Below are 27617 nucleotides of genomic sequence, written 5' to 3' on the forward strand. Positions count from 1 at the left end.
AGAGCAGGGTTCACCAGTCAGGACAGATTCAAGCACAGAGAGTAAAGAGGTAATCCTCAGGTTGAATTCAAACACATAGGCATGTTTTGTTTGGGAGAGTTCACGTAAAAATTGGGAAATTTTACCTAAAAATATAGATTTCTAAGTTCTTTTGAAAAATTGGGAGATCTGACTACTCATGGCAAAAATAGGCTGGAACATGAGCGTGTTCCTAAAAGTGGAATATGAGTTCATCACAAACCCTGTCCCTCCCTACTGTCTTTCACTGACTGCACCTCAATCATCTGCTGGCTCATTTGCATTACTTGCCTGGGCCTCCTAGCATAAATAATTCTGACAATCCAAGGTTATCTTCTGAAACCCATAGTAATTAGATGTGTTAAAGCAAATGAGACTACCGGATCCCAGGAGAAAAGTTTCAGAGTCTATAAAGCACTAAGAGACCACCACAGGACCATAGTTAAGAGATAAAACTTCCTCATCAACAGTATTTCAGCTTCTATGATTTCAATTACAGTATCCAACAGCATGGGTGACTATGTCTAAAACTTTGCATTTGTTTTTTACATGGGGATAACCAAGCCTGGTTATTTCCATTAAGATCTACTGTAGTAAGCCAGATTTTTATAAAACAAGATGTTTAGAAGAGGACGAGAACTCCACAGTTTCAATGTGGTTTTTCTCTGTGTTGGGCTAGGGACTGTGCAGCACCGACTCCATCAGGCCCTTGCCTTTCTAGGCCTTATCAACAAGGGGAGCTTTCAACCAGGCTCTTGTTTGTTAGCACACGGCTAGTGGACAAACTTACCCTAAGTAGTTGGCTCAAAGTGTTATTAATAGTCCAGGCACCTTAGGGAAGTGGTTGAGGTTAAAGACGCTTTAGAATCAAACCTTGGGCAAGTCATTTAACCACTCTAAACCTATTTCCTCACTTATAAAAATGGAGTGAATAATACCTAAGTAACATAAGGTTGTTTTAAGGATTAAATGTGATCATATATAAAAGGGCTTCCTAGTGACTGACACATAGCTCAGTACAGCCCATGCCATCCTCATTAAGCCCATGACAGCATCCTTACAGTTAAGAGTACCAGACCCAAAAGAGGTTTACATGGAAAGTCTAAAACACTCACTACAATAAAAGATATGCAGTGAAAGGGTGACTCCTTTATTGAATATGTAAGTGGAAATTCCTGCCAGATCAAGTGGTTCTCAATCTTGGCTACACACTGGAATCACCTGGGGGGCTACAAAAACTAATGATGCCTGGGTTCAGCTCCCAGAGATTTGGACTCAACTGGTCTGGGGTGCACCTAGGTATCAGGAATTTTTAAAGCTCCCCAGGAGCTTTAAATGTGCACCTGAAGTTGAGAACCACAGTATTAGATCCAGTCCATGCACACGTGTATCACCATTAGGCTTTGATTATAAATTACTTTGGTTAAGTAATCTCTTCCTTGATCCAAATAACTTTACATAAATGATTCATAAGAAAGAAATCTTCCTTGTATGACAATTGTTTCTCAATAAGACAGGAAGGGAGGGAGGGAGGAAGGAGTCTTCCTAGTAAATATTATCTATTAATTAGGATTTAGCAGAACCAATACCTAATCTAAATTGCAAGTCATCTGGAACAAAATGAGTACTTAGAATATATAGAATTCAAAAGGTCATCAAGTTAGAATCAGATATTTAAGGAATCTTTACACACCTTAGCAGTAGCAAATATATACATTAAGGAAGACATGTTGCATTGATTTTATCAGGAACCTGAGCCACAACTTTCTAAAATCATGTTTCTTAGAAGAAAATGTCACCGGAACCTCAGAGAAAAGTGAGCTGTCACGATTAACATCTGGTTTCGCATTCAGCCACATTCCATAAGAATTTCATCCTTAATAGGTGTTTCAGAAGATTCTCAAGGTTGACAAAAATGAAACTACTTGCCTCTTGGAGCTTAAAGGTATATGATTCCATATTTGTAGATCTCCTCTCATAGAGGATCAAGGACAGACTTTATTCATCTGGTACAACACAGAAAAAAAATCTATGACTTCCCAGACCAGCCTATCTCCAGAGGCACAAGCCCAAAAGAAGCCAGTCAGCCACATAAGCTAACCGTATTAGTGGTTAATAAGAGAATGTGGTCCATCACGCAAGCAAGCAAGCACAGACTGAAGGGATGGCAAAGCTTCCAAGCAATTTACATATAACGATAACGCTGGAAAACGCACATCAGTATTTGACAAGCACTGGAGAATAACAGGACACATTCCTACCTTCAAGAAGCTTCCCATCTAGTGGGAAAAATATCAAATAGCACACAAATAAATATAAACATAAGACTGAGAAATGCTACAAAGGAAAAGTAGAGGGTATTATGAAGACGTATAGAAGGGTAATCAATATGGCGGTGGGGATGTCGGTGTCAAAGCAAGCTTCCCTAAGGAAGGAGAATAAAACTAGCTAAGGAACAGGAGAGATTAAAAGGCAAAGGGAACAGCATATGCCAAGGCTCAAAGGCAGGAAGGAACACGGCACATGTGAAAAACTGAAGAAAACCAGTTAAGCTTAAGTGCGAAGCCAGGGAAACAGTGGTGTGAACTGAGACTGAAAAATCAAGGCTGGCTAACTCATGTTCAAGATTTTGACCACTGCTCTAATGGAAGAGAATTCCATCTTCAGAGGAAGGATGTTAATGGATTTCAAGCAAAGGTAGTAAAATAATCAGGTTTGCCTTTTAAAAAGATCATTCCGCCCTCAATGTGAAGAACTGATTGGAAGAGAGAGCAAGAATCAATGTGGAGAGACCAGTAAGTAGGCTACTTCAAGTAATTCACAGACAAGGCAGCAGGGTGGCTGTAAAGAAAGAGATAAGTAGATTCAAAAGATATTTAAGAAGCAAAATCAACAGGACTTGGTGACACATGTGAAATGATGAAACTGATCTACAATCAGTCCTTAGAAATTCTAGGACATTAAACACTAAACCATTTTATTACTAGTAATCAAGCATTGCAATAAGTGTGGAAAAGAGAAGAATCCACTTCCTGCTATGTTTCCTAGAAATGCCTTGCCGTGAAGCTGCCGGGGGCCTCACTCACTTGTAGAGCAGGCTGGGGGCCTTCAGAGTACACCGGAAACCTTGTGGGGTCTGCACCACCTCATAGCCTTCACAGGACTCTTCTGCACACTCCACGAGACCTGTAGAGAAATGGTAACATCTCGCTCAGAGCTGCTGCTCTATGGACAACAGTCTGCTTTCTCACCAGCTGTCCAACCACTCTCAAGGTTTAAAAAAAGCAATACACACACAAAAAAAACAGTCATACACTTTACACTACAGAACACTGCTCTGATATTCCTTCTGACCTGCTCTTAGAAGAAAAATAAAGAATAAAAAACACATGACTATTTTAAATCTTCCAATCTTGGAACCGTGGAAAAGGAGTATTTACATATCACTATTTAACTGTTTTCTCCCAGAAAGCTAAGACAGTAACATTTTTTGTACTGTTTTTTTCTTTTGGAGATGTGTTTCATGTAACATAAAACTCATCCTCTTAAAATGTACAACTCAGTGGTTTTTAGTATTAAAACACAAAATCACTTCAGTGAATGAGGTAGGAGTGATACTGGAGAACTTACTCCATACAGCCAAGACAAAGAGAAAGGAGGGTGAAATAAAGGAGCTCAAGGCCCCAAGGCAAAAGGGAAACAGCAGGGAGGACCAAGGGGAAGACTATTCCCCAAGGCTTAGGGCCTAATGGAAAAGCTTACAAACCAAAAGGAAAAGGAAGCAGAGAACCTGAAAGGCCCTATTTGTGCATTAAACCCAAGTCCAAGTTAATTAGCCTGAAAATATTGCCCATCTCAACGGTTTAGTTTGCTTCTTAAAAATTATCCCTATTTTAAGTAGTAATAATGTTGGTTGTGTATTTGAAACTGCCTGTATATGACTGCAAAGAAGAAAAGAAAAATTACAACACAACAATAATAATAACAACAGTTAACACTGGGCACATGTTCATTTATTTCAATAATTTATAGAAATTACTTCATAGCTTTACAGATAAAAGAACTTCATTTTGCCACAGATTATTAATGGTTAATATTAATAGTTAACTAAAATTACCCCATATTACATTTAAGCCTCTGCACAAAGATGAGACACAACCTGATGTATGAACTGAGAACACCTCATCAAACTCACTCATCTGTCCCCTCAGACGTCAACACAAAGGGAGCTATAAGAGGCCAAACATCTCAAATTTCAGTGCTCACACAGAAATACACTGAAACAAAGAATTGCTTCTACAATACGGAGAACATTTTACTTCTAATCTGACCAAAGATCAACCAGGATTACCTTGATAACAGTCATCATCTTCATCTTCATGTTGATAAGTCTGCTCTTGGATGGGATTCTTCCTGTAAACCCGTCCACCAATTCTTATAAGCTGTGGACGCAGAACTTCCATGATACTTTCTCCAAACAACAGTCCTGTGGAATACTGAAAAATAAACCATCACCTTACCTTTTGTTTTAATCATAAAACCCTACCTCTATTATGTGGATCTTTATGTAAGCCTAAAAGGACATAATTGGGCATCAGTTCACAGTACATCCTAAGCAAATGCAGCATTGTTTCCACTAGATTTCCCCTATCTAGAAGCTGTTTTAAAACAATTGCTGCATTTTCCACTACACTACTCCACTCCTGGCACACTCTAGACAGTAATTTGTAAGCTATTCAGCATTCCCAAAAAAAATGATTAAAAGATACTGAGCCCATCCATGACTTTGAAAGAGAAACTAGAGATCTCTTCATTACTTTAACCTAAAGAGAGTAAAATGCAACCTTCTGTGCTTATCTAAACATTTGCGAAGTGTCTTACCCTCACTATTTAGCACAACCTTTAAGAGAATTAGGGATATTTAAAACACTTATCCTCAAGGGGAGGACCAAAAAAACCCTAAATTCTTTTAGAGGTGCTAGAAATATATATCCAACAATTAGATCCAGTTGCCTATCAAAACAAAGTTAAAATATGACTTAACCAACATGGTTCTCTAAACCAACACATTGCTGAGGGGAAGAATCCGATTTCCGTAGGTAACTGCTCAAAAACTCCACATCACTCACAGAGAAGCCACGTTTCCAGTCACCATTTAATGAATCAGTAATTTAGGAAACAAAGGTTCCTTACGGGTTAGCTGTGGTTATGTTTAACCAGTGTTTCTACCACGTATGTTAGATGGTCTTGAAGCCCAAAATAACTTAAGAGTTCCCCCCCAAAAAATCAATTCTTACTAAATGCGCAATCCAATCTCAGCAAGTAAGTCACTTTAATTGGTAATCTGCTTACTGAACCAAGAGGAGATTTCGTGTTGTGAGAAATAACAATATAAAAGGTAAACAGACTTGAATGTCGGAAGAGGCAGTATAATTAGCAATAGTTTAATAACATTATACCCTAGTGCCCAATTTCCCAGGACCTCTCACACACAAAAAAAAACTCTCCACAAAAAGAGACTTTAGGGCTTCCAGGTCTTCCCTGGTGGCGAGTGTTTGAGAGTCCGCCTGCCGATTCAGGGGACGCGGGTTCGTGCCCCGGTCCGGGAGGATCCCGCATGCCGCGGAGCGGCTGGGCCCGTGAGCCATGGCCGCTGGGCCTGCGCGTCCGGAGCCTGCGCTCCGCAGCGGGAGAGGCCACAACAGTGAGAGGCCCGCGTACCGCAAAAAAAAAACCAAAACAGACTTTAATGTTAAGATCGGGCCTCAGACTGAGCTCTGGGGGCAGATATAGGGTTGTCTCAGAGACAGGAAATCCTTCATCTGCCTTTCCTCTACGGCCCTGGGCTACGAGACTGCTCATTAGGAATGACGGGAAAAAAACCAATTTCACCCTGCTTCGCGGTGGTTTGGAGAGAGAAAGAGAGAGGAAAGCAGAAGGCCTGCAATGTCGTGGGGGGAGATGAAACCCTGAATCATAAAAGCGAGCAAAATAAAACGAGTACGTCAAAGCGAGCGAAGAGAAACTGGCTCCACTGCGGTAAGAAAACCTCCGTCAGCACAGCAAGCGAAAGACCCGGAAGGCCTCTTCGAGAAAGCGCTCCCAGCGCCTCTCCGCCCCGACCACGCCCACCATTGCACGGGCACGCGCACGCCGCGGCCTCGAGCACGCCGCCGCTCTCGTCGCAGTAAACGCGGCCGCTCCGGTTGGCCTTGGGGGCGGGGCTGTAGAGGAACTTGCCAAAGCCGCAGAGGTAAGTGGTCGAGGGCTCAGGGACCCTCGGGAGCTTGGTGGAAAGGGAGTTGATCCCTGGGATCCTACCTGCAGGGACTAGTAAAATGGAGAAAGTAGGTGGAGAAACAGGAGCCTGCCGCAGAGGGCGTGTAAGAGGAAATTTCCTCAGGCCGCACCAGACTAGTGCGCATGCGGACCGAAGGTTGGCGCCTGCGCAGTGGGGCGGCGCCGATGTCGCCCCCTGGGGACCGGGGTCGGGGGATGAACCGCTGGCATTCTGACCCCTCCGCTCTTCTGCCCCTTTCTTTCCACCCGACCTGTTTTTAGCTGCAGCATCTTTTTGAATGGTAATCCAGCTCTTTGGTATGACTTCTTGATGATGAAGTTTAATGATTGCTTGTAATAATTTGCCATTGTACCAGGGTACTTCCTTCAGCGTCTTTTTGATACGGAGACTTTTTCAAAAGGAAGGATTCTTTTTAAGAACATAAGCTTGTATCTGCTAGGAAGGAAAGTAGTTTATGAATACGAGGTCATCCCTATCATACATGAAGTAAATGTGTTGTTCATCTTATCACTGTGAACACAACCATGCTGTGTCTCCCCAAATAGCATTGCTCTCCTATAAGAATCTCTACTGCCAATAGTTCTGACTTCCTCAATAGGGTCAAATACTTCATCATCAGTATTTAAACATTCAAAAAAATTTTACTGAGCACCTACCTTAGGCTTGGCAGCCTAATGGGAGAAACAGTTGTGTAAATAGATCCGCAGAATAAGGAAGAAAAAGAAAACGGTAATGGACCAACCCTCATGACACCAAGCTTCTCTATCCCCTGCATAACCTTTGCTGAGCTGCTAGCTCTGTGTTCTGTTATTTGTTCATCATTCATTCAGGAAACATTGATCCAGGTTCTGTGCTAGGCTTTGAGGGTAAAAAGACAACTCTTTCCCCTTTTCCTAAGAAAGGGGTTCTTCCTAAGATCTTGAACCTTAAAGTCAAAGTGTGGAGTGCATTTTCCCTCTTCCTGAGCAGGCCCTTTCTCCTCTAGGATTCATTTGACATTGACACTCTATGTCAAATAGAAAGAATTAGGACTTTTCCCATGAGTAAGTGTGTTGAAACATAAGTATGAAAAACTGGAATCTGCAGAGGAAAAAAAAGATTCAGGAGTAAATATCCATCAGTGATTTTGGGTAGCTAATATTAAGTATTTACTGTACCTATAACTGTTCCAAATGCTTTAGTTATATTAACCTTCCTGACACCTCTGGTGTAGGTACTATCGTTATCCCCATTTTAGAGACGCAACTGAGAAGCAGAGAGGCTAAGTGATTTGTCCAAAGTCATACAGCAAGTTAAGTAAAAAAACCAGGACATGAACCTAGGCCAAGAGGCTTCAGAGTCTGAGCCCTTAACCAGTATACTATTTTACCTCTCACATAGCACATGACGTGCCAATAAAGCCATTGCTTAAAAAATGGCATGGCAAATAAGCTTAAAGTCCCTACACCTCAGTTTTGTTTTGTCATCTGTAAAATGGGGGAATCGGATTAGATGACCTTTAAGGAATCTTGTGATTCCTGTGAAATGTTTAACTCATTTAGCAAACATTTATTTAAATCAGCAGCTGCTTAGTATAGGCCAAGCATAATGTTTGGTTCTGGTGATCAGAATGCCTGCCTTCATAGAGAAGTTACAAACTAGTGTTTATTGTCGGTTTCACTTTAACTCCTGTTACCACCCGCTGGTAGCATGCAAAATTTAACCTAAATCTTTAAAGCTAGAAATTACTTAGGTGTATCTTTCCACCTCAGCGGAAAACTGCTTATTTATGTTAAAGTTAGTGCTAATTCTGCACTCCACTTTTCAACCCTGGCTGTTTTGTGTATTTTTTTTTTAATCTTCTAATTCCTGTACCTTTTTTTAAAATAAATTTATTTATTTTATTTTTGGCTGTGCTGGGTCTTCGTTGCTGCACGCAGGCTTTCTCTAGTCGCGTTGAGTGGGCTTCTCACCACGGTGGCTTCTCTTGTTGCGGAGCATGGACTCTAGGCACGTGGGCTCAGTAGCTGTGGCTCAAGGGCTCTAGAGCGCAGGCTCAGTAGTTGTGGCACATGGGCTTACTTACTCCATGGCATGTGGTATCTTCCAGGACCAGGGCTCAAACACATGTCCCCTGCATTGGAAGGTGGATTCTTAACCACTGTGCCACCAGGGAAGCCCTGTTTTTTGTATTGAATGATAGTAGTTCTGAGTTTGCAGGAAGACTACAGTATTCTTTTTAGAAAACATAAACTTTTTAGAATCTTTTGTAAATGTGTAGTATAAGCTTCTGTTTTGAACTTTTTTAAGGAGTTGTGTATTTGGTACAGATTTTTCTCATTTACATTTTGACTTTTTGATGTGACATAATATTAAACACTCACCATTCCTCTTAATTCCTAATAGGCCTTGAATTCTAAGATCATTCCTGAACTATTAATATTTTGTTCCAGTTTTGGGCCGCCACCAAGTGATCAATTTGGGTATTACATTTGAATGAAAAAGTTGTGGGGTTTTTTTGTTTTTTGGGTTTTTTTTAAATGAAAGGGCCAATATGTATTTCCTAACCAATTCCCCTTCCTTGGGAACAGAACACACTGTTATTCTGGAATTTTATTTGGAAAATTTTATAAGTGAATTTCTTGGTGTGGTTGGGTCAGGATGTGTCCAAGACAAACTATCCTATGAGGCATGGTTGTTTTATCCTCATATAATTCATTTCCTCAGTTAAATTGCTACCTTGGCACTGCCGTATCACCACTTCATAACCCATAAATCACCCACAGTGAATCCCAAGTGACATAAACAGTTTGCTAATGGTAGGAAGTAGTGTTTCGAGTAGAAAAACTAAGAATAAACATATTTTCACTTAAAATCCTGAGTGACATTTTGGCCTGAGGCATCAGTAAAAGATCGTGGAGTACAGAGGGTAGAAAAAATTGGAGCAAATTCTTGACTAAACTGTATGCTGGCTTTTATGGCAGCTAGAATGAAATGTTAATCTCACTTCCATAAACTTGCCAATTGCTGTTTTTCTTTCTCTGTAGTGAAGTGAGAATTCTACTAGAGAGGAGATGGCTGCCTCTTCATCCTCCTCAGCCGGTGGGGTCAGTGGAAGTTCTGTCACTGGATCTGGTTTCAGTGTCTCAGACCTTGCCCCACCACGGAAAGCCCTTTTCACCTACCCCAAAGGAGCTGGAGAGATGTTAGAAGGTGATCTCATGCTGCTTTTTGCTAAATAATTGGATTCAGACCTGCTATGAATATTAATTGTAAAGAAGCTATTAAGTGGATTAGAGATAAGTTTGCCCTGATTTCAGCTCCACATTTCATTTCTTGTCCCCGTTTCAAAATAATATCTTTAAAACATAAATCTTTCTCTAGAATCAGAAGTTTGGAGCTGAAAAAGACTTTGGAAATCAAGGAGGTCATCTAGTTATTTAGACCCAGAAAAGATAAAGTAATTTGACCATGTGAAAGGACAAAGTCAGCACTGGAACCAGGAATTCTGTTGACCTCCTGCTCCAGTTTGCTTTATCTTGGCACCAGTCTGCTTCCCCATGTTTGGTAGGTTTGATATATTTTTTTCTAATATAATTCATCGACAGATAGATTAAGAGATCCTGAGAGGAAATAAAAACCAATTTACTACTCTTGTATGTGAAGATGACTCTCCTGGCCCTGGCTCAGGCCCATTGCAGGGCAGTGCTGTGTGGTTTTGCTAGCACTGGAGCTGGATTTGCATCAAACCATCCCCCATCTTATTCAGCACACATTTGCAAACTGGCTGGCCAAGATCGGGGCACAGGCTGTAAGCATGAAACAGCATTGGTTCCTAGAATTTATCAGATTCATGTCATTTTAGGATCTGGACCAATAAATTCTTAATAGGGAGCATAAAAATCACCAGAAGAGCTTATTTAAAGTAAACCTTTCTTGGGCTTCCCTGGTGGCACAGTGGTTGAGAATCTGCCTGCCAATGCAGGGGACACGGGTTCGAGCCCTGGTCTGGGAAGATCCCACATGCCGTGGACCAGCTAGGCCCGTGAGCCACAACTTCTGAGCATGCGCGTCTGGAGCCTGTGCTCCGCAACAAGAGAGGCCTAGACAGTGAGTGGCCCCCGCAGGCTTCCCTGTTGGCGCAGTGGTTGAGAGTCCGCCTGCCAATGCAGGGGACACGGGTTCGTGCCCAGGTCCTGGAAGATCCCACATGCCGCGGAGCGGCTGGGCCCGTGAGCCATGGCCGCTGGGCCTGCGTGTCTGGAGCCTGTGCTCACGCAACGGGAGAGGACACAACAGTGAGAGGCCCGCGTACCACAAAAAAAAAAAGAGTGGCCCCCACTTGCCACAACTAGAGAAAGCCCTCGCACAGAAACGAAGACCCAGCACGGTCAAAAATAAATAAATAAAATACTGAATATATAACTACTTTAAAAAATAATAATAATAATAAAAAATAAAGTGTACCTTTCTGGCTCACCTTAGAGATTCCAAATCAGTGTAGGTTACAGCACAGGAATCTCCATTTTGACCAACATCCAGGGATTCTCATGAAAATGGTCCTTAACTGTTAAACTATTCATCATACCTTTTGAAAAAAATTAGCAAAGAACCTATCAAGGATTCAAAATCTACTTGATTCTAGCACATCTGTGCTTAATTATATATTGATCTTTTTTGCTTTAAATATTGCAAATTTCAGTAAGTATATTTAAAAATCTGGAAATGTCTGAGAAAGGTACAAACTGTAGTTAAGAGTCGGCTTTTTGGGGTAATCTTTATTCATTTATATCAGGTATAATAAAAAGCAGAGGTTTGGATTAAGCCAGGACAAACAGAAGAATCATTTGTGACAGGAAAACTTGGGAAGACTGGAACCATAAGGCTTTTTAGAATTGGTTCAAGTCATGGTTAGTAGACAGTCAGTTAGTGATACATCTGAGGTGTGTGTACTTCTGTCTTTGCCCTTTTGTTTTCTTCATTTTTGTTAACTGAATACTCAAGCTAGCATCACTGAGTCTGGAGGTAGCGAATATTTGTTGCCTTGTTTACCATATTTGGCGCTAAAAATAAATTATGACTTCAGTTATATGCAGCAGAGACCTGGTATTAAGGACACTTCCCACAAAACAAACCAGAAGTTGGAGGAACTTAAATTGCTTAATGAGTTTTGTAGCAGCAGAAGAGGAATCATCGTTTAACAATGGACCCTAAGATTGAAGTCATTTAAATTCTAGCTACAGGAGGAATTTAATACAGGAGGTACCTCCTTGGTCTCAAAGCTATCAGCATTCTTGGTCAGTGTATACCAGATTACTTGGAAACACTAAAGAAGAAAGGCTTCTAAAATTACTCTAAATGTTGACATTCTAACAAGTTATAGTTCTATCCACTTCTATTCCATCCCATTATGCTTCATGGGGGACTGTGTTGCCTTTCTATTGTAGAATGAATTTAAGTTTAAATTCACAGTGCACAGTTTTGATTCTCTTCCTCGGGTTTAAAGTTTCCCCTACATTTTAAAGCTGCTTACATTTAAGGACAGACTATGAAAACTTAGAGATGGTAGTCCTTGAACTATCCTGGTCAAATGAAGAATGTTAAATTGAAAAGAGTACCCTTAAATGTGAGTTAATAAGGATGCTAGTTTGGAAGCATCATCTACCATGTTTATAGGTGATACTATTATGCAAGTAATCTAACACACACGAACCTGACCATTTTTCTTACGGTAGTTTAATCGAATACAGGCAAAGCGTGTTTTGTTGGGCTTCGCAGAAACTGTGTTGTTTTTTTTTTTTTACAAATTGAAGATTTGTGGCAACCTTGCTTTGAACAAGTCTGTTGGCGCCATTTTTTCAACAGCGCTTACTTCATGTCTCTGTGTCACATTTTGGTAATTCTCACAATATTTCAAACCCCCCATCAGCAGAAAGATTACAATTCACTGAAGGCTCAATGATGGTTAGCATTTTTTAGCAATAAAGTATTTTTTAATTAAGGTACGTACATTGTTTTTTTAGACATAATGCTGTTGCACACTTAATAGACTACAGTATGGTATAAACATAACTTTTCTATGCAAGGGGAAACCAAAAAACTAGTGTGACTTGCTTTATTGCAGTTGTCTGGAACCGAGCCCACAATATCTCTGAGATATGCCTGTATGAAAATAGAGAAGGAATAGTTGCCTCTTCAGAGTAAGGAACAAAAGCAATTAGGAATCAAGGTTGAATGCTGTCTATAATCTTAACAGGTTAATCTGATCTTGCGCCCTCCTAAGTCTAGGATAATAAACCCAAATAACCTTGTGAATTAACTTTTTTGTGTACCTGCTCTCTGATAACAGACATCTCACATAAGCAGTATACTGTACAGGACTTTTCAGCATTCCCCTGCCCTTGGCTAGGATTGTCCTCACCCAGTTATTAGTAAGCAAATTAGAGACTGCCTTCCAGCCCAAAAGTGGCTGAATTTTAGTAACATTGTAGGCCACTGAAGCATAAATTATCTGCCATTGTCTATTTTCCTGCTGTGAGGTAATATTCTTTTAAATGAATTTGTTAGCGTCCTATTTATTGGAGTTGGCAATGGTGTTAGATTTGGACAATTTACTGAACTTTTCACCATTTATAACCTTTACTTGTCCCTTAAAAGGAAAGCTGATGTATTGCTACTTGGTGTGTTACAAAGGGTTTGATTACAATTTCTAAATGGAAGACAGATTGCGCCAGGCTGACTCCTCTGGAGAAATTCCAGGCTTTAGATTGGTACAGATATCACATCTAATAGGATGTGGCTAAGAAGCAGTAGACTTTGTGGTTAACACAGAGCTGCAAATCAGCAAAAGTGTGTTCCGCAGACATATAGAGTGGAAAAGTGATATGCAGGTGCCTTTTTGAAAGATTAGCTTACATCCTTTTGCTTTGAAGTTCATTACCAAGGGAAATATGCAAATGTTATAATTTAAGCATTTATCCTAATAACACCTGTGATTAAATGTAAGTGGGAGGTAGCACTTGCAAGAGCTTCCAAACAAATCTTGGCCTGGTCCTAACAGCCAGAATCCCCGCTGCCTTGTGTGAGATCCTAAAGTTCAGGATCAAACCACCTGAGAAGTGAGCTCTAATTCTCTATGCTTTGCTCTTCCTAAAATAAAACAAATGATAATTTGATCCTTTAAGCAAGGGTATGAATGCTGGCATATTTACACAAAAGAGGCATAATAAGTTGCATCATTAGTGTCAAATGTTCACACAGTCCCTCTTCCCACAGTGAGATTCATAAGTTATTTTCTGGCCATTGCCCTTATCTAAAAAACTCAGTAATATCATTAGCTTACCTAGATCTTTAAACTGGACATCCAGTATAATATTTAGTTAATTGAAAATAAAAAATTTTTTGCTCAATTTAGATGATATGCTCACAAATGACTTACATTCAGCCAGAGGAATGGGGGTGGGAGGAGGGAATAGGATCATATCCCATGTAGCACAGTATTTAGAAAAGAGGTTGGGTTTAAGGAATAGTACTCTCCCCAAAGTCTACATCACTATATGAAAGAAACTATATTTTGAAATATTATTCAATATGTATATATCAATGCATAATATATTTCCATACATATGTATGGAAATAATTATATATATTATTTTTGCATCCGTTTTGAAGATAATATTAGAAGCCCTCTTGGTTGTATATTCAAGCTATTTGGATACAGTATCTATAGTTTTTCTTATTTTTTTTTTACCATGAGCTTCTGAAATAAGGTCTGCCTTGTGTGAAACTCAGCATGAAGCTAGGATGTGTTAGTCCTATCTCCTTGTCACTTAATACCTGGCTGACGCACCAACCCATGATTGATGAGTGAGTGCATGACGCCCAGTAGTGCTGGCATGAACTACCGCCTAAAAAAAGACAGCTGTGTCCCCTCCCTCCATTTGTTTTAGGATTTTTGCAATAAGATGTCTTCACCGAATGGTTTCAGCTACCCCTTTAAAAGTCACATTTTCCTACATGAGTTCTTTGCCTTTGGGGGTATGTTTTGCTGTATCAGCCCTTGCCTGACAAGGAAAAGCATGAACTAGCTTATGTTTCACAGTCATCTTTCAAGTACTGGGGTGACTGAGTTAGCTACCTTCTTGTAGCCAGTTCTTGGCACCAGTACAATGCTAGGTTCTGAAGTTGTACCATACCCTTACGGCCATGCAAATTGCAGTGTTTTGATTCAGCTGGAAAATCAAGGTTACAGTTGGCGTTTACAGAATGAAGCTTCCCAGCAGTGTTTTGTGGTGGCCATAGTGATGTAATTTGAAATATAAAATATCAACAATAGCTATTTTTCCTCAGCTTTACTTTTTAGAATGAAAATGATTAAGAGTTTTGGTGTACCTTTGTATTTTGAAAGCACGGGAGCCACATGGTCAAATGTGTCAGCTGTCAGTGTTTGCTTGACATACACAATAGGAGAACATTAAGAAATTGTCAGGTTAGGATGGGGGAAATGTTGACCAGGACATCAAACTGGGGTTTCTTGTTTTTGTTTTTTTAACACTATTTTTAAACTCTTTTAACAAGTGGAGGGACTATTTTAATATTCTAGGTATAGAAGAAGTAGCTTTTCAACAGTGTTAATTCTAAGTGAAACAGAAGCCCTCTTTGTAAACACTAAAAGCTAGACCCCGATTGTAAAAGCAGGGAAAAGAATGGACATGTTTACTAGGTTTATCAGGCACCATTAGATTAAAATGGATTAGAGCAGATTAAAACTTTTCCTCTTCTCTTTGTAGATGGCTCTGAGAGATTCCTCTGTGAATCCGTTTTCAGCTATCAAGTGGCATCTACGCTTAAACAGGTGAAACATGGTAAGCACATGAGTGTTGTATACTTAACTATGAGAATAAATTTATTGGGGGGTGGGAGAGGGGGACTTAGAAAGGTCAGAGTGCTCTGTAACAAAAACTCAGCAAGGCTATTTAAGTGGACTTTCCAAATTACCTGCAGACAAGAACATTCTACGGTCTTAATCCAGACATAATGTCCACATTGAGGCTTAAAGTTGAAGTCAAAGGGGTTAGTTTTCTAGGGGAGTTAATGCTTCCTACTCCGCTTGTATTGCTTTTTCCTCTCCTTTCTGAAACCTTCTTTTACTGTTGTCCTCCATTGGTTACCATCATTATCTGCATCTTTGGGTATTTATGTAAGTAATACCTCTTGGTCTAACTGGACTCTTAAGATCCTGGTAGCACCTTTTCTATTCCATCATCCCTCACCAGGTCTTCATTTATGCATCAGGGAACTCTGTTCACCCACCAGACCAGACCATTTCTCCATAGAGAGCATAATGTTGCGGGGGGGAAGCTGCAATTGCCTGTAACCCTAGGTTTTTAGTATACAAATCACAAATTTAGTACACAAATGGAATGGAGGATAAGTACTACTTTTTTTTCCTTTTTTTTTTTAAGATTAAGTCTTCTGACCAACATAGGGTAAGACCCCATTACTAGAATCTTGAGGGGGAAATCCTTTTAGAAATTATTTTTAAATCAGCCATCATGTTGGTGGTTGATATATCATCTCCTTGATTCTTTACAGATCAGCAAGTTGCTCGGATGGAAAAACTAGCTGGTCTGGTAGAAGAGCTGGAGGCAGATGAGTGGCGATTTAAACCCATCGAGCAGCTGCTGGGGTTCACACCCTCTTCAAGTTGACCTTGCCTGGACAGTCACCTCTGGGGCACAGCAAGTGCAGGTGCAGTGAGGAAATTTTCTTACAGCTTACATAGCCATCCAGAGATTCACAGCTCCATCACTGAATTGTTAATTCACATCCATACTTGGTTTCTCTGTATCTGTCCACAAGCAACAAATACTTAAATGTGTGATCTTACAAGGAAATTTTTTGTTTATTTGTTTAAAAAAGTATTGAGAATCAGATTTAGGCAACTGGCATCACAGAACCAGGAGGTCTGGGTTTAAGAGAGATTAATAAAACTTCACAAGCCAGGACACATGCCAGAATTGGCCAACAGAATGGCATCCCTCCTGTCAATTCATGCAGTTCCTAGAATCCTCACCAGTCAAGTCCGAGGTCAGGATCTGGAGTTATAAAATACAGCATTTCTTTTTTTTTTTTTTTTTTTTTGCAGTATGCGGGCCTCTCACTGTTGGGGCCTCTCCCATTACGCCGGACGCGCAGGCTCAGCGGCCATGGCTCACGGGCCCAGGCGTTCCTCAGCATGTGGGATCTTCCCGGACCAGGGCACGAACCCGTGTCCCCTGCATCAGCAGGCGGACTCCCAACCACTGCACCACCAGGGAAGCCCAAAAAATACAGCATTTCTGACCTAAAACCGTTCTTTTTGCAGGTGAATGTGATTTCAACTCAGGACCTGTCCAAATTAGGAATTTTTTAATGTTTGGGATTTTTTTTCTATTTTTAGACATCTAATTCTATAGATTCTATCTTTTTCTAACCTCTAGGCATGCCAAATGCTGGCAAAAAGAATTGCTTTTTTTTTTTTTTTTTTTTTTTTTTTTGCGGTACACGGGCCTCTCACTGTTGTGGCCTCTCCCGTTGCGGAGCACAGGCTCCGGACGCGCAGGCCCAAGCGGCCATGGCTCACGGGCCCAGCCGCTCCACGGCATATGGGATCCTCCCGGACTGGGGCACAAACCCACGTCCCCTGCATTAGCAGGCAGACTCTTAACCACTGCACCACCAGGGAAGCCCAAAGAATTGCTTTTTGAATGTTGAAGTTCTGGTAAAAATAAAGCAGTGAGCAAAATCCTTTTAAACACAGAAATCCTGAGTTCATCTTGTTGGTGGGCTCAGGCAATTCTGTAGCAAATAAATCCTTTGAAAGAGCTCCAGATTGGTTTCTTTATCCTTTCAAAGCCTCAGGGATTTGGGATAGGGGAAAGAGGTCAAATTACTTTTTATAAGAAGGGAATGTAAAAACCATTTCTCTTAAGTAAATGGTAGATTTGCTTTCTCTCAGGGATATTTGTCTATTTCAAAGTATATGAATTTATCATCAATATCTGAGTAGGTTTTTTACCATGAAAAGGAAAAACATGAAAAGCTAAGAGGTGTCTTTTGTTTTCCCTCATGGGACCCCAGGGTCCACACTGCACAGTTAGGAGAATCATTTATTAAATTGTATGCAAATTTTGCCTCAGACAGCATTTGCCTTTCTCCTCATTAATAACTTGTACCTGACCTGCTTAGAGTTGGTTAATTATGAATAAATAAGATTCCAGTAGCAATTGGCCTTAATCTCAGGAGTTCAGAATGTTTTAACACATAGTATATAACAGGCAGGTGGTGACCTCATTGCGTCGAAAAGGAATCTGAGCACAGGGAAGTTAAAGACCTGCTCATGGCCACGTAGCCCAGACAGAAGAAAATCTTGGCACTTGGAATAGATTGCAGTTGATTAACAATTCAGCCCACTAACCTTGTCTCTGAAGCACATCAGAACACAAAAATTACCAGTCCTCAAACTCACCTATTTCCATATTAATACTTCTTAACCTAAACTAGTTCCATATTTGAAAGCCATTGACTTTCCTAACATTGTCCTTTTTGGCATCAACCATCTTTATGATTACCAAAGGAAAAATTTTAAATACGTAGTCTGCAATAAACCTTTAAATCATATTTTCAGTGACAGTTCAGAAGCAATCAGTAACTTTCTCTCATTTGATTTATGTAACTGTACAGCACAGACACTGTATTACCTCATCATTACCCTTTGGTATTTGAACTTACAGAATTTTTTCCTCGGGCTTCCCTGGTGGCGCAGTGGTTAAGAATCTGCCTGCCAATGCAGGGGACACGGGTTCAAGCCCTGGTCCGGGAAGATCCCACATGCCGCGGAGCAACTAAGCCCATGTGCCACAACTACTGAGCCCACGCGCCACATCTACTGAAGCCTGCGCACTCTAGAGCCCGTGCTCTGCAACAAGAGAAGCTACCACAGTGAGAAGCCCGCGCACCACAATGAAGAGTAGCCCCTGCTTGGCAACTAGAGAAAGCCCGCGCACAGCAACGAAGACCCAACACAGCCAAAACTAATAAATAAACAAAAACAATAAAATAAATAAATAAATACATTTATATTGTTTAGGGATTTTATAGCTTCATAGCTTTCCTTAATTTCTCCCAGATATACAATTACATTAGCATAGTTCATTAAAAAAAAAAAGAATTGTTTTCTCTTTAAGTTGGACATTTCCTTTTATGACCTTAGAAATTGAAGAGATCCTAGAGTTGAGCAGAAATACGTTCTGAAGCACCTTTCCCCGTGAAGATTCAGCTTCTACTTGAGCGCTGCCAGGAATGAGACCCTCACTATTTGAGGATGGCCCCTCCCTCTCTGCACCTTTCTGTTGGTCATTATGTCTCATCCACAACTCCTATTGCCATGTTTTGGGCTTGAAAATGGACCTGTTGTTGCTCATCTTTCATCCCCTCTGCACTCATTATGTGCCAGCCACTCACAGGCATTAATCATAATCCTTTCAGTAATGCTGTAAGATGTATAACACCCCCTAATACAGAAGAGGAACTTGAAGCACAAAGCAGGCATTACTACATGCTAAGGCTGCATAGCTAAGTAAATGGCCAAGTCTGGATTTGAACTCAAAGTCTGCCAGACTCCAAAGCTAAGATTATTTTAGTTGAATCATGTGGCATCCCGTTGAGCCCAATCCAGGGCCTCGTACAAAGGAAAATCCTAAAACCTTCTTTCTTCTTTTTAATGATAAAATGAATTAACTACCTGGAGGAAATAAGCCTTGTCACTACCCTCCCTTCTTCCAGTGCTTGTTGATAAAGAGTCTTAAGTACAATGAAGGCCTCTTTCTTTAAGAACTGATAGGAATTAGGGGCTTCCCTGGTGGCACAGAACCCACCTGCCAATGCAGGGGACACGGGTTCGAGCCCTGGTCCGGGAAGATCCCACATGCTGCAGAGCAACTAAGCCCATGTGCCACAACTACTGAGCCTGCCCTCTAGAGCCCGCGCGCCACAACTACTGAAGCCCATGCACCTAGAGCCCGTGCTCTGCAACAGGAGAAGCCACTGCAATGAGAAGCCTGCACACTGCAACAAAGAGTAGCCCCCGCTCACCGCAACTAGAGAAAGCCTGCACGCAGCACAGCCAAAAATAAAAATAAATAAATTTATTAAAAAAAAACAGATAAGAATTAGCTATATGTTAGTATCTACCTAACCTTTTAAGATTCAGTATGATGAAATGTAGTTAGATGCTTAAGCGGTACCTACCCAAGTGAGCAAGGAGGAAGGCAAGAGGGCAGATGGCAGCTAACAACCAGGACTGCACAGACAGCCATCCTAAGAGAGCGGATGGTAACAGTGCCTCAGTGCACAAAACACTTTGCAGCTTCTAAAGCATTTTCATATATGTCGTGTCTTTAGTCCCTCATCAACGCTGTGAGATAAATGAGGCAGGTAGTTTACAGTTGAAGAAACCAGTACAGAGAAGGTAAGGTACCAAGATTATTATCCAAATTATAGTTAATAATATAGGCCTTTCAAATCTTTGTCTCTGTGCCTTCTAGTTCATCATATACTAGAAAATCTGAAGGCAGAACTTGCTGTTAATAAAGAATTGTTCATGTCGGTTTGATACATAATTCCATATAAGTGTTTTGTCTCATGGTAATGATACATAAATAGTAAACTTAAATAAAGCTGGTTTGGGGACTTCCCTGGTTGGTCCAGTGGTTAAGACTCCACACTCCCAATGCGGGGGCCCCAGGTTCGATCCCTGGTCAGGGAACTAGATCCTGCATGCTGCAACTACAGATCCCGCATGCCGCAACTAAGACCCAGCACAGCCAAATAAATAAATATTTTTTAAAAAATAAATAAAGCTGGCTTTACTTTTATGTAGTCAAAAATCTTACTTTCTGACTTTATCCAGGATCAGCATTAAAGTCCTGAGTTTTCACTGATAAGCTTTAATGTGTTATCAGTGCCATCGCATGGCTGATACTGACCTGGAATGACAGTGGTCTGGAACTCTAAATCACGTTCCTGACCCTAGGACCTCTCTGATCTGTCCATTTGCTTGCAGTCTGTGGCTTCCCTTCCCCCAAATGGTTGGGAGGCTTTGAATCTCTTGTTCCCGATCAGAACACCAGACACTGAAGTGATAGAAACTTTGGACCTTAAGGCCAAACCAAAGGTAGGAGAAAGGAGATAAGACCAGGAGATGCCTATCATCCACAACAAAGAGGAGGAACCTGCCTAAGGATGTGGTTCCCTTTCAGGCAAGCCCAAGAGATACTACACTTGGAGGAGAAGGCCATTCTGCCTCTCCCTCTCCTTTTGCCAAAGCACCTAACTTTGCCTAAAATACCTTGCCTGGCCTCCTTGTAATTGCCCAAAGTTCCAACCAAGACAGATCCTTTCCACAAAAGAGAAAAGGCTTAACTAACAGATACATGGGAAAGTTTTGGGTTGCAGGCAGAGTACAGATGATACCAGATCTTCTCCTGTTTCCCAGAGCTGAGTTTGGGATGGGGATGGAGATGGCACCAAGGGTGGAGAAGAATGGGAGAAGGAGGCGGGAGCAGGATGCTTCGCCACCAGCCTGCCTTGTTAATTTGCATCTGGTCAAAGAGGGAGTCTGAGAATTTTAGAGCTGAATAGAACAGACCTTAGAGATCATCTAGTTCATCCCCCTGGTTGACAAATAGGACGTTGGGACCCTGTCTGTGTCATGCATTGCTGTATATTCAGTACCTAGAACACTACCTGGCACATAGTAGGTGTGCTACAGGTATATACTGAGTGAATGAATGTATGAATTTGTTGCATGTTTACCCTGTTTTAGAAGCTGTGCTAGCTACTTACAGTGCAGCATCCATAGTGGAGAAAAGCCTAACGTAATTGAGATAGGTGGTGGGCAGAGCCAAGGCAATAAGCCAGAGCTCAGCCCAGGGTTCTCTATAATGCTATACTGACAAGTGGAAGCTGTGGAACAAACGGCAGCTGTGTCCAAAACAGCCATGGTAGGAGCCTGGGCAAATGATGCTGGTGGCCCGCTGCCCTTCTCATAGGCTCCTGCACATGGGCCCAATGGTAGTCCCACATGTCAGCATCCATGAGCTGGTCTCCACCTCTCCAGATACTTTAATTTCTGCAGCCTGTCAAGTCTCCCTAGAGAAGCTGTTTATCCAGAATCCGCTTACTTCATTTTTATAATACAAGCTCTTTAGGGAAGGTAATGAAACAATATAGTTTGTTACCAGCAACAACAGAGAGGATGTTTATTTCCAAATGTCTTTTACTCATTTCACAGACATTTCTTGAGCACTTACTATGTGTTTAGCATCTGCTAAATGCTGAGGATATGCTGTCAAACAAAACACAGTCATTAGCCTCAAGTTTATAAATATATTAAGAAAGAGAAAAGAGCAATTTTCAGTGTAAAAAACTGTCTGATAACAGAAAGCAGGAAATGCTGTAAAATCAGAGACAGCTTTAATCCAGCTGAGCAGGGGTCAGAGAAGACTTCCTAGGAGGATGATGTTTAGGCTGAGACCTGAAGAACAAGTAGGTGGGGTGGGAAGGAAAGACTTTCTAGATGGAAGGAACAAAATATGCAAAGGCTCAAGAGTGAGGAAGGACATCGTGCTTCTGTGGGGCTGCAGGTGCTTTGTTATGGCTAATTCATAGAGTATAAGGACAAGATGATAGATTTTATCTGAGAGTTACTCAAGAAGTAGCATATATGGGACTTAGTGACTGGTCAAACTTGGAGAACTCAGGGAGGACACCCGGGTTTCTTGCGTCAGTAGCTGACGGACTGGATTCTATTCACTGAGACAGGAGTACAGGGAGAGAGGCAGGCTCAAGGAGATGTCCAGCAGTCAGGTGACTCTATGGTCTACATATAGTTCAGCAGAGTGAGCTGGGCTAGAGTTAGATTTGGGACTCACCCACCTAGAGACATGCAACCAAAGGTGGGCATGGATGGTATTGCCCAGGGAGAGAGCCCACAGAGTAAGAAGAGAATTGGAACCCTGGCATCTAAGGCAGCGGTCCCCAAACTTTTTGGCACCAAGGACCGGTTTCGTGGAAGACAGTTTTTCCACGGATGGTGGGGGGCAATGGTTCAGGCGGTAATGCGAGTGACAGGGAGCAGCAGATGAAGCTTCGCTTGTTCGCCCGCCGCTTATCTCCTGCTGTTGTCCTAACAGGCCACGGACCGGTACGGTGGCCCAGGGGTTGGGGACCCCTGATCTAAGGGACAGGAAGAGGAGGGGGAGGAGCCCAGGAAAGCAACTGGCAGGAAGTAACCAGAGACAGCCAGAAAATGAGGAATGTGGTATCAGGGAAACCAGGAGAAAGGATGTTTTAAGAAGGAGGCTGCTGGACTTCCCTGGTGACGCAGTAGTTAAGAATCTGAAAAAAAAAAAAAAAAAAAAAAAAGAATCTGCCTGCCAGTGCAAGGGACACGGGTTCGGGCCCTGGTCCGGGAAGATCCCACATGCCGTGGAGCAGCTAAGCCCGTGAGCCACAACTACTGAGCCTGCGCTCTGGAGCCTGCGAGCCACAACTACTGAAGCCCGCGTGCCTAGAGCTTGTGCTCCACAACAGGAGAGGCCACCGCAATGAGCGGCCTATGTATGCACCGCAGCAAGGAATGGCCCCCACTTGCTGCAACTGGAGAAGGCCCGCGTGCAGCAACGAGGACCTGATGCAGCCATAAATAAATAAATAAACAAATAAGTAAATAAATAAATAAAATTATTAAATTAAAAAAAAAAAAAGAAGGAGCCTGCTGCAAATACCAGTATCTGGTATAGCCAAGCAATGAACTGACAGGGGTGGAGAAGGCCTTCGGATTTTACCTAGGAACTTGTTGGTGACCTTGTCTCAAGAGCAGCCACCTTTGTGGTACAGTGGGGGCAGAGCCAGACTGCTGTGGCTGGGAGGTGAGTGGAAGGTGAAAATATGGGGCCAAATCTAGGCAACATCTTTAAGAAGTTCAGTGGGAAGCAGAGGCAAAAATGGGGGACAAAGAGGGTGATAGTTAAAGGAGGACACATAGTCAAGACGTTTGTTCTGGGGATAGGTCAAAGAGAAAGAGGGCATAATTGAGGGTGTAAGGTCCCTGGGGAAGTGGAAGGGGTGGGATCCAGAGCCCAGCTGGAGTGGTTACCTTAGAGGGAGGGAGGGCAGAGGGATAGTGCTGATGCGGGTAAACGTGTAGGTGAGGTGGCAGGAAGTTAAGGGAGTTCCCATCAGATGGCTTCTATGTTCTCTGTGATGGGGGAGGCAAATTGGTGTATGGCCTGCGGCAGGAGCAGGACAAAGCAGGAATAGTGGGCTTGGGAATGGTCCCTGTGAAGAATGGGAGGGAGCTGACCAGGGTCAGAGGATTGCCAAGCACATTCAGGGGCCATTTCTAGTTTGAGTCCCTGAATTTGCAATGGCACCAATTGTTGGGGAAGTATACCAGCAACTCCTAGCAGCCTGGCAGTAGGAACGGAAAAAATGAATAGTTGGTGGTTACAGTCTTACACGGTAAGGGCAAGGGGGTAAGCAAATTGTTGGTCTAGGGCTAGCAAGGGAAGGAAGTGAAAATAAGAAGAGGTTACAAGAGAGAAATTATTAGAAGGGTCAGACATTTCTTGAGGGCCTACTATGTCTCTGGTAATATGTAGTCAATAGAAATACAAAGATGGAGCAATAGTTCCCAAACCTAGCTGTGCCTCAGAACCAAGCTTAATAAAAATACTCCCTGGCTTCATTCCTGGGGTCCAATAGGTCTATGGCTGGGGGTCTCGTGTGACCCTCCTGCAGCCAGTTTTGGAAACCACTTGGACCAATGAAAAAGCAGACAAGTAAACACACATGGAATCTATACAGCACCATAACTCCATGACTCTGGTCTATATGGGGTGCTGTGGAAGCCAAGAAGTCTTGGAGGTGGGAAAGAAGGGGAGATAACAAGGAAACTTTCCTAGAGAAGGTGAGCCTGGGCCTGAGCATGCCTGTTCAATTGGAGTTAGAGGGGAATAAGCCAGAGAACCATGCCAAGTACAGGGAATAGCACGTGCATAGGCAGGGCCGCATTCATGGAACTCCAAGTCATTTGGTGTGGCTGGAGCTGAGCATGTAAACAGGGGAGGGGTGCGACCTCTCAGAAGAAGGAAGCAAGAACCAGATTGTTTTGAGCCTCATTCACCGTGCTCTACTTTCCATCAAAAGAGCATTTCTCTGACACGGACAGGGTACACCTAAGAAAAACGTCAACAATCCTGACTTTTACAATAAGTAACTTAGGAAGCAGGCTCCTCAAGACCTGGAAGGGTTAGACCCTTAGGCTGGTATAACGCATCAGAGGTGATCTTTACAGACCACTAGGCAGTACTGTTCACAGTATTTTTGCTCTGGCTGGAAAGTAAATATTTACAGATTTGTATTTATTTACTTATTTTTAGGGAAAGGCAGATGTTCTAAGCTCACAATTATTGAAGGAGCCTCCCTTCTGGGCTCTGAGCCAAACCAGGATAAGAGGCAGCTTGAAGGGATCAAATATAAAGTATATGGACATTGCGGAGAGATGTTTTTCCCCCCAAATGGTTTCTCCTCCTTCCTTCCCTGGCCCCGAAGGCCTGAAGTAAAATCCCACACCCTCTCTCCCCCTCCTTGTTCTCAGAAATCTCCAGGCATATATTTGAAGATAAACCACACAAGCATGGGCATTTCATCTGTTTAGCAAACCCAAAGGTCATGTTTGCGGGCTGTTGAAGTCAGACTACCCACGTAACTTTCTGCAGAGTCTCCAAAATACAGTAAATCTGGAATCTTCTGTGAAGTCAGGGCAACTTAGCTCTCCAACATAGTGCCTAGAGGACAACCTAGGACTTTCTATCCTGGACCAGTGTCACTGCCCAGAGAAGACTCAAGGCTCATTCTGTGATCCTGCTTCAATGCTCAAGGCTACAGTGCTTTTTGAAAGCACTCCTGATCATGAAAAGGAAAATCAAACTCTCCCAGCCAGCCTGAGATTGCAGCTGGAGGACCAGGTGCTATGGCCTCCAGAGACCTATGGACTTAGGAGCCAGGAAGAAAGCAGGACATCATCCCCATGCCATCTCTCAGTACAGTGGAGTATTCATTCCGAGAGCTAGAAAAGAAGCAGAAGGGGGGATGGAGGACCAAGGAGGAGGGCAGCGCCTTGTTGTCTGGGAGCATAAGGGCTGGGAGCATAAGCTCTGGCTGCGCCTGTAGTTAAGCCTTATCCACTATGCCGCAGCCAAGGGGCATCCTTATTAGGCAAATAGAAAAGCAGGGCCTTAACCTCAGAGTTCTGCAGCTCTTCGTGACCCCGGGGATCACTGAGTCCAAGGACAGAGAAACCATCTCCCATTCTGAGCCTCTGCAGTCTCTTGAGTCCTGCTGGCTTTGTGGCCAAAATGAACTTTCCATGAAAAAGAGTTAGGCTCCTGGAAGGTGCCAATTTAATACTCTTCAATTTAAAAGCTGCCAAGGGGGATGGGAAAGGCTTCAGTAGTGAAGGCATGAGTGGCCATGAGGGCCTGGGCTCAGCACCCACACCTCTCATTTTGGCGCAATAGCTCTCAGGGTAGGTACAAGTCATACCCAGGCACTGGGGACTCATCATGGTTAATATATAGTGAAGAGTAACTGTATGTGGGGCATTGTGCTAAGTACTTCACACACATGATGTCATTTACGCACTGGGAGAGGGCAACAGAAAGGCCATGTGGGGCAGAAGAAACCACCAAGGAGTAGCAGGAAAGAATCCCATAGACTAAGAGCTGAAGGGCCTTAGCAACTGTATTCATTTGAGCTAGGGCTGCCATAAGAGCCTACTAGGGCGGCCATAACAAAGTACACAGACTGAGCAGCTTAAACAGAAACTTAATAGTCTCACAGTTCTGAGGTCTAGAAGTCCAAGATCAAGATGTCACCGTGGTTGGTTCCTGCTGGAGGCTGTGCAGGAAGGGATCTGTTCCAGGCCTCTCTCCTTGGCTTGTAGATGACCATCTTCTCCCAATGTCTCTTTACATCATCATCACTCTATGCATGTGTCTGTGTCCAAATTTCCCCTTTTTATCAAGATACCAGTCATATTAGATTAGGGTTCACCCTACTGAACCTCACTTTAACTCAGCTACCTCTATTGAGTTCTATCCCCAAATAAGATCACATTCTAAGGTACCGAAGTTAAGACTTCAACATGTAAATTTTGAGGAGGGACACAATTCCACCTGTAACAGCAATGATGTCTAACCAAATCCTCTACTTTTATAAATGAGGGTATTGAAGCCTTGAGTAGGAAAGTGACTTGCACAGGGTCACACAGCAAATTGGAAAAACTAAGACTAGAACCCAGGTCTTTGGGGGCTGCAAGTTTTGTGCAGATTTCCCTGGAGTAGCTGCACTGCCAGCTTTGGGAAGCTCCTTCTCCAAGAAAGGAATCCCTGAGCTTGGATAAGTATGGGAAGCACCCAGTCGAATCTCTTTATAGGCATGGGGTGAGGACACACTAAAACTCTCTTACAAACCAATATTTGGGAAAAGACTCTGAAATGCCAGAGTGGAAGGAGCCCTATTAATAGAGCTTAATATAAGCACTGGGGTTTATTTTCAATGGCCAGGCCCCTCATTAAGGAGGCAGATATGTGGTGTGTTATAAAAGAAGAGCTTTGCTCCTTACTTGTAGCCCCCAGTAGCGCAGGGAGCCAGGGTACGGCTGGGTGCTGGCCGCTCACAGACTCTCCCTGACTGTTCACTCTCTCCGGGCTCGTCTCTGCCTCAAGGCTGGCATCTGGCCTCCATACCTGGCCATTCTGCAATCAGTTGTGAGAACTCACTAAGAAAACTCTTTTGAAAGTCTCACGCAACGTGCAGGAGCAACATGGGTTTAAGAGCCTTGCTCTCGCAGCTTCAAAAACGAGGAGGCAAAAATTGAGACTCAATATAGTATGGAAGTGTGGGTGACACCAAACCACAGATGAGTTGATAGGCTGTGGGGAAGGAAGTGAAAAGTTCACCTTGTCCTTCCCTGTAACGGAGGGCTGTTGGTTTTGCAGAGGTTTGCTTTTTAAAAATTTTTTTCATTCAATAAAAATAGCTCGGTGGGACAACATATTATAGCATTCGTGGAAATAAAAACTAGGAACCACATCATAGGATGTTCTGCTCCAAACTTGGCCCTGGTTCCCCAGGCAGCTCCCAGTTCCTTTTGATTTATGCAGCAGCCGTGGAGGCCCTCACCCCGTCCCAGGTGGGGCCTGGACTTCAG

The 27617-nt window shown here is 42.6% G+C and overlaps 2 protein-coding genes across 11 annotated transcripts in view; one reads left to right on the plus strand and one right to left on the minus strand.

The window, feature by feature from the left end:
* Window positions 1-6452, minus strand: part of ASCC1 (activating signal cointegrator 1 complex subunit 1) — a 106005-nt gene extending 99553 nt beyond the window's left edge. For 3 of the 6 annotated variants that reach the window (XM_032607281.1, XM_032607280.1, XM_032607279.1), the window contains exons 1-3: window positions 6023-6116; window positions 4370-4514; window positions 3105-3204 (exon numbers count right to left, since the gene is read on the minus strand). In XM_032607281.1, coding sequence (XP_032463172.1) covers window positions 3105-3204; window positions 4370-4481 — 212 coding nt within the window. In that variant the 5' untranslated portion in view covers window positions 4482-4514; window positions 6023-6116. Of the gene's footprint in view, window positions 1-3104; window positions 3205-4369; window positions 4515-6022; window positions 6180-6339 lie in introns of those variants that run through there. The other 3 variants (XM_032607278.1, XM_032607277.1, XM_032607283.1) reach the window with 2 other exon arrangements.
* ANAPC16 (anaphase promoting complex subunit 16) lies at window positions 6158-19300 on the plus strand. 5 transcript variants are annotated; one of them, XM_032607288.1, is made up of 5 exons: window positions 6158-6271; window positions 9346-9511; window positions 15088-15162; window positions 15893-16048; window positions 18552-19300. In XM_032607288.1, exons 2-4 carry the CDS (start codon window positions 9373-9375, stop codon window positions 16006-16008), a joined length of 330 nt encoding a protein of 109 aa, XP_032463179.1. In that variant the 5' UTR covers window positions 6158-6271; window positions 9346-9372; the 3' UTR covers window positions 16009-16048; window positions 18552-19300. The 5 variants fall into 5 exon arrangements, with proteins under 5 accessions (XP_032463179.1, XP_032463176.1, XP_032463177.1 ...); XM_032607285.1 differs by lacking the exon at window positions 18552-19300 and adding an exon at window positions 18073-18132; XM_032607286.1 differs by lacking the exon at window positions 18552-19300 and adding an exon at window positions 16665-16874.
* The last annotated feature ends 8317 nt before the right edge of the window (window positions 19301-27617 follow it).

This window comes from Phocoena sinus, chromosome 16 (genome assembly GCF_008692025.1).
Source record: "Phocoena sinus isolate mPhoSin1 chromosome 16, mPhoSin1.pri, whole genome shotgun sequence".
In the NCBI taxonomy this organism is placed as follows: Eukaryota; Metazoa; Chordata; class Mammalia; order Artiodactyla; family Phocoenidae; genus Phocoena; species Phocoena sinus.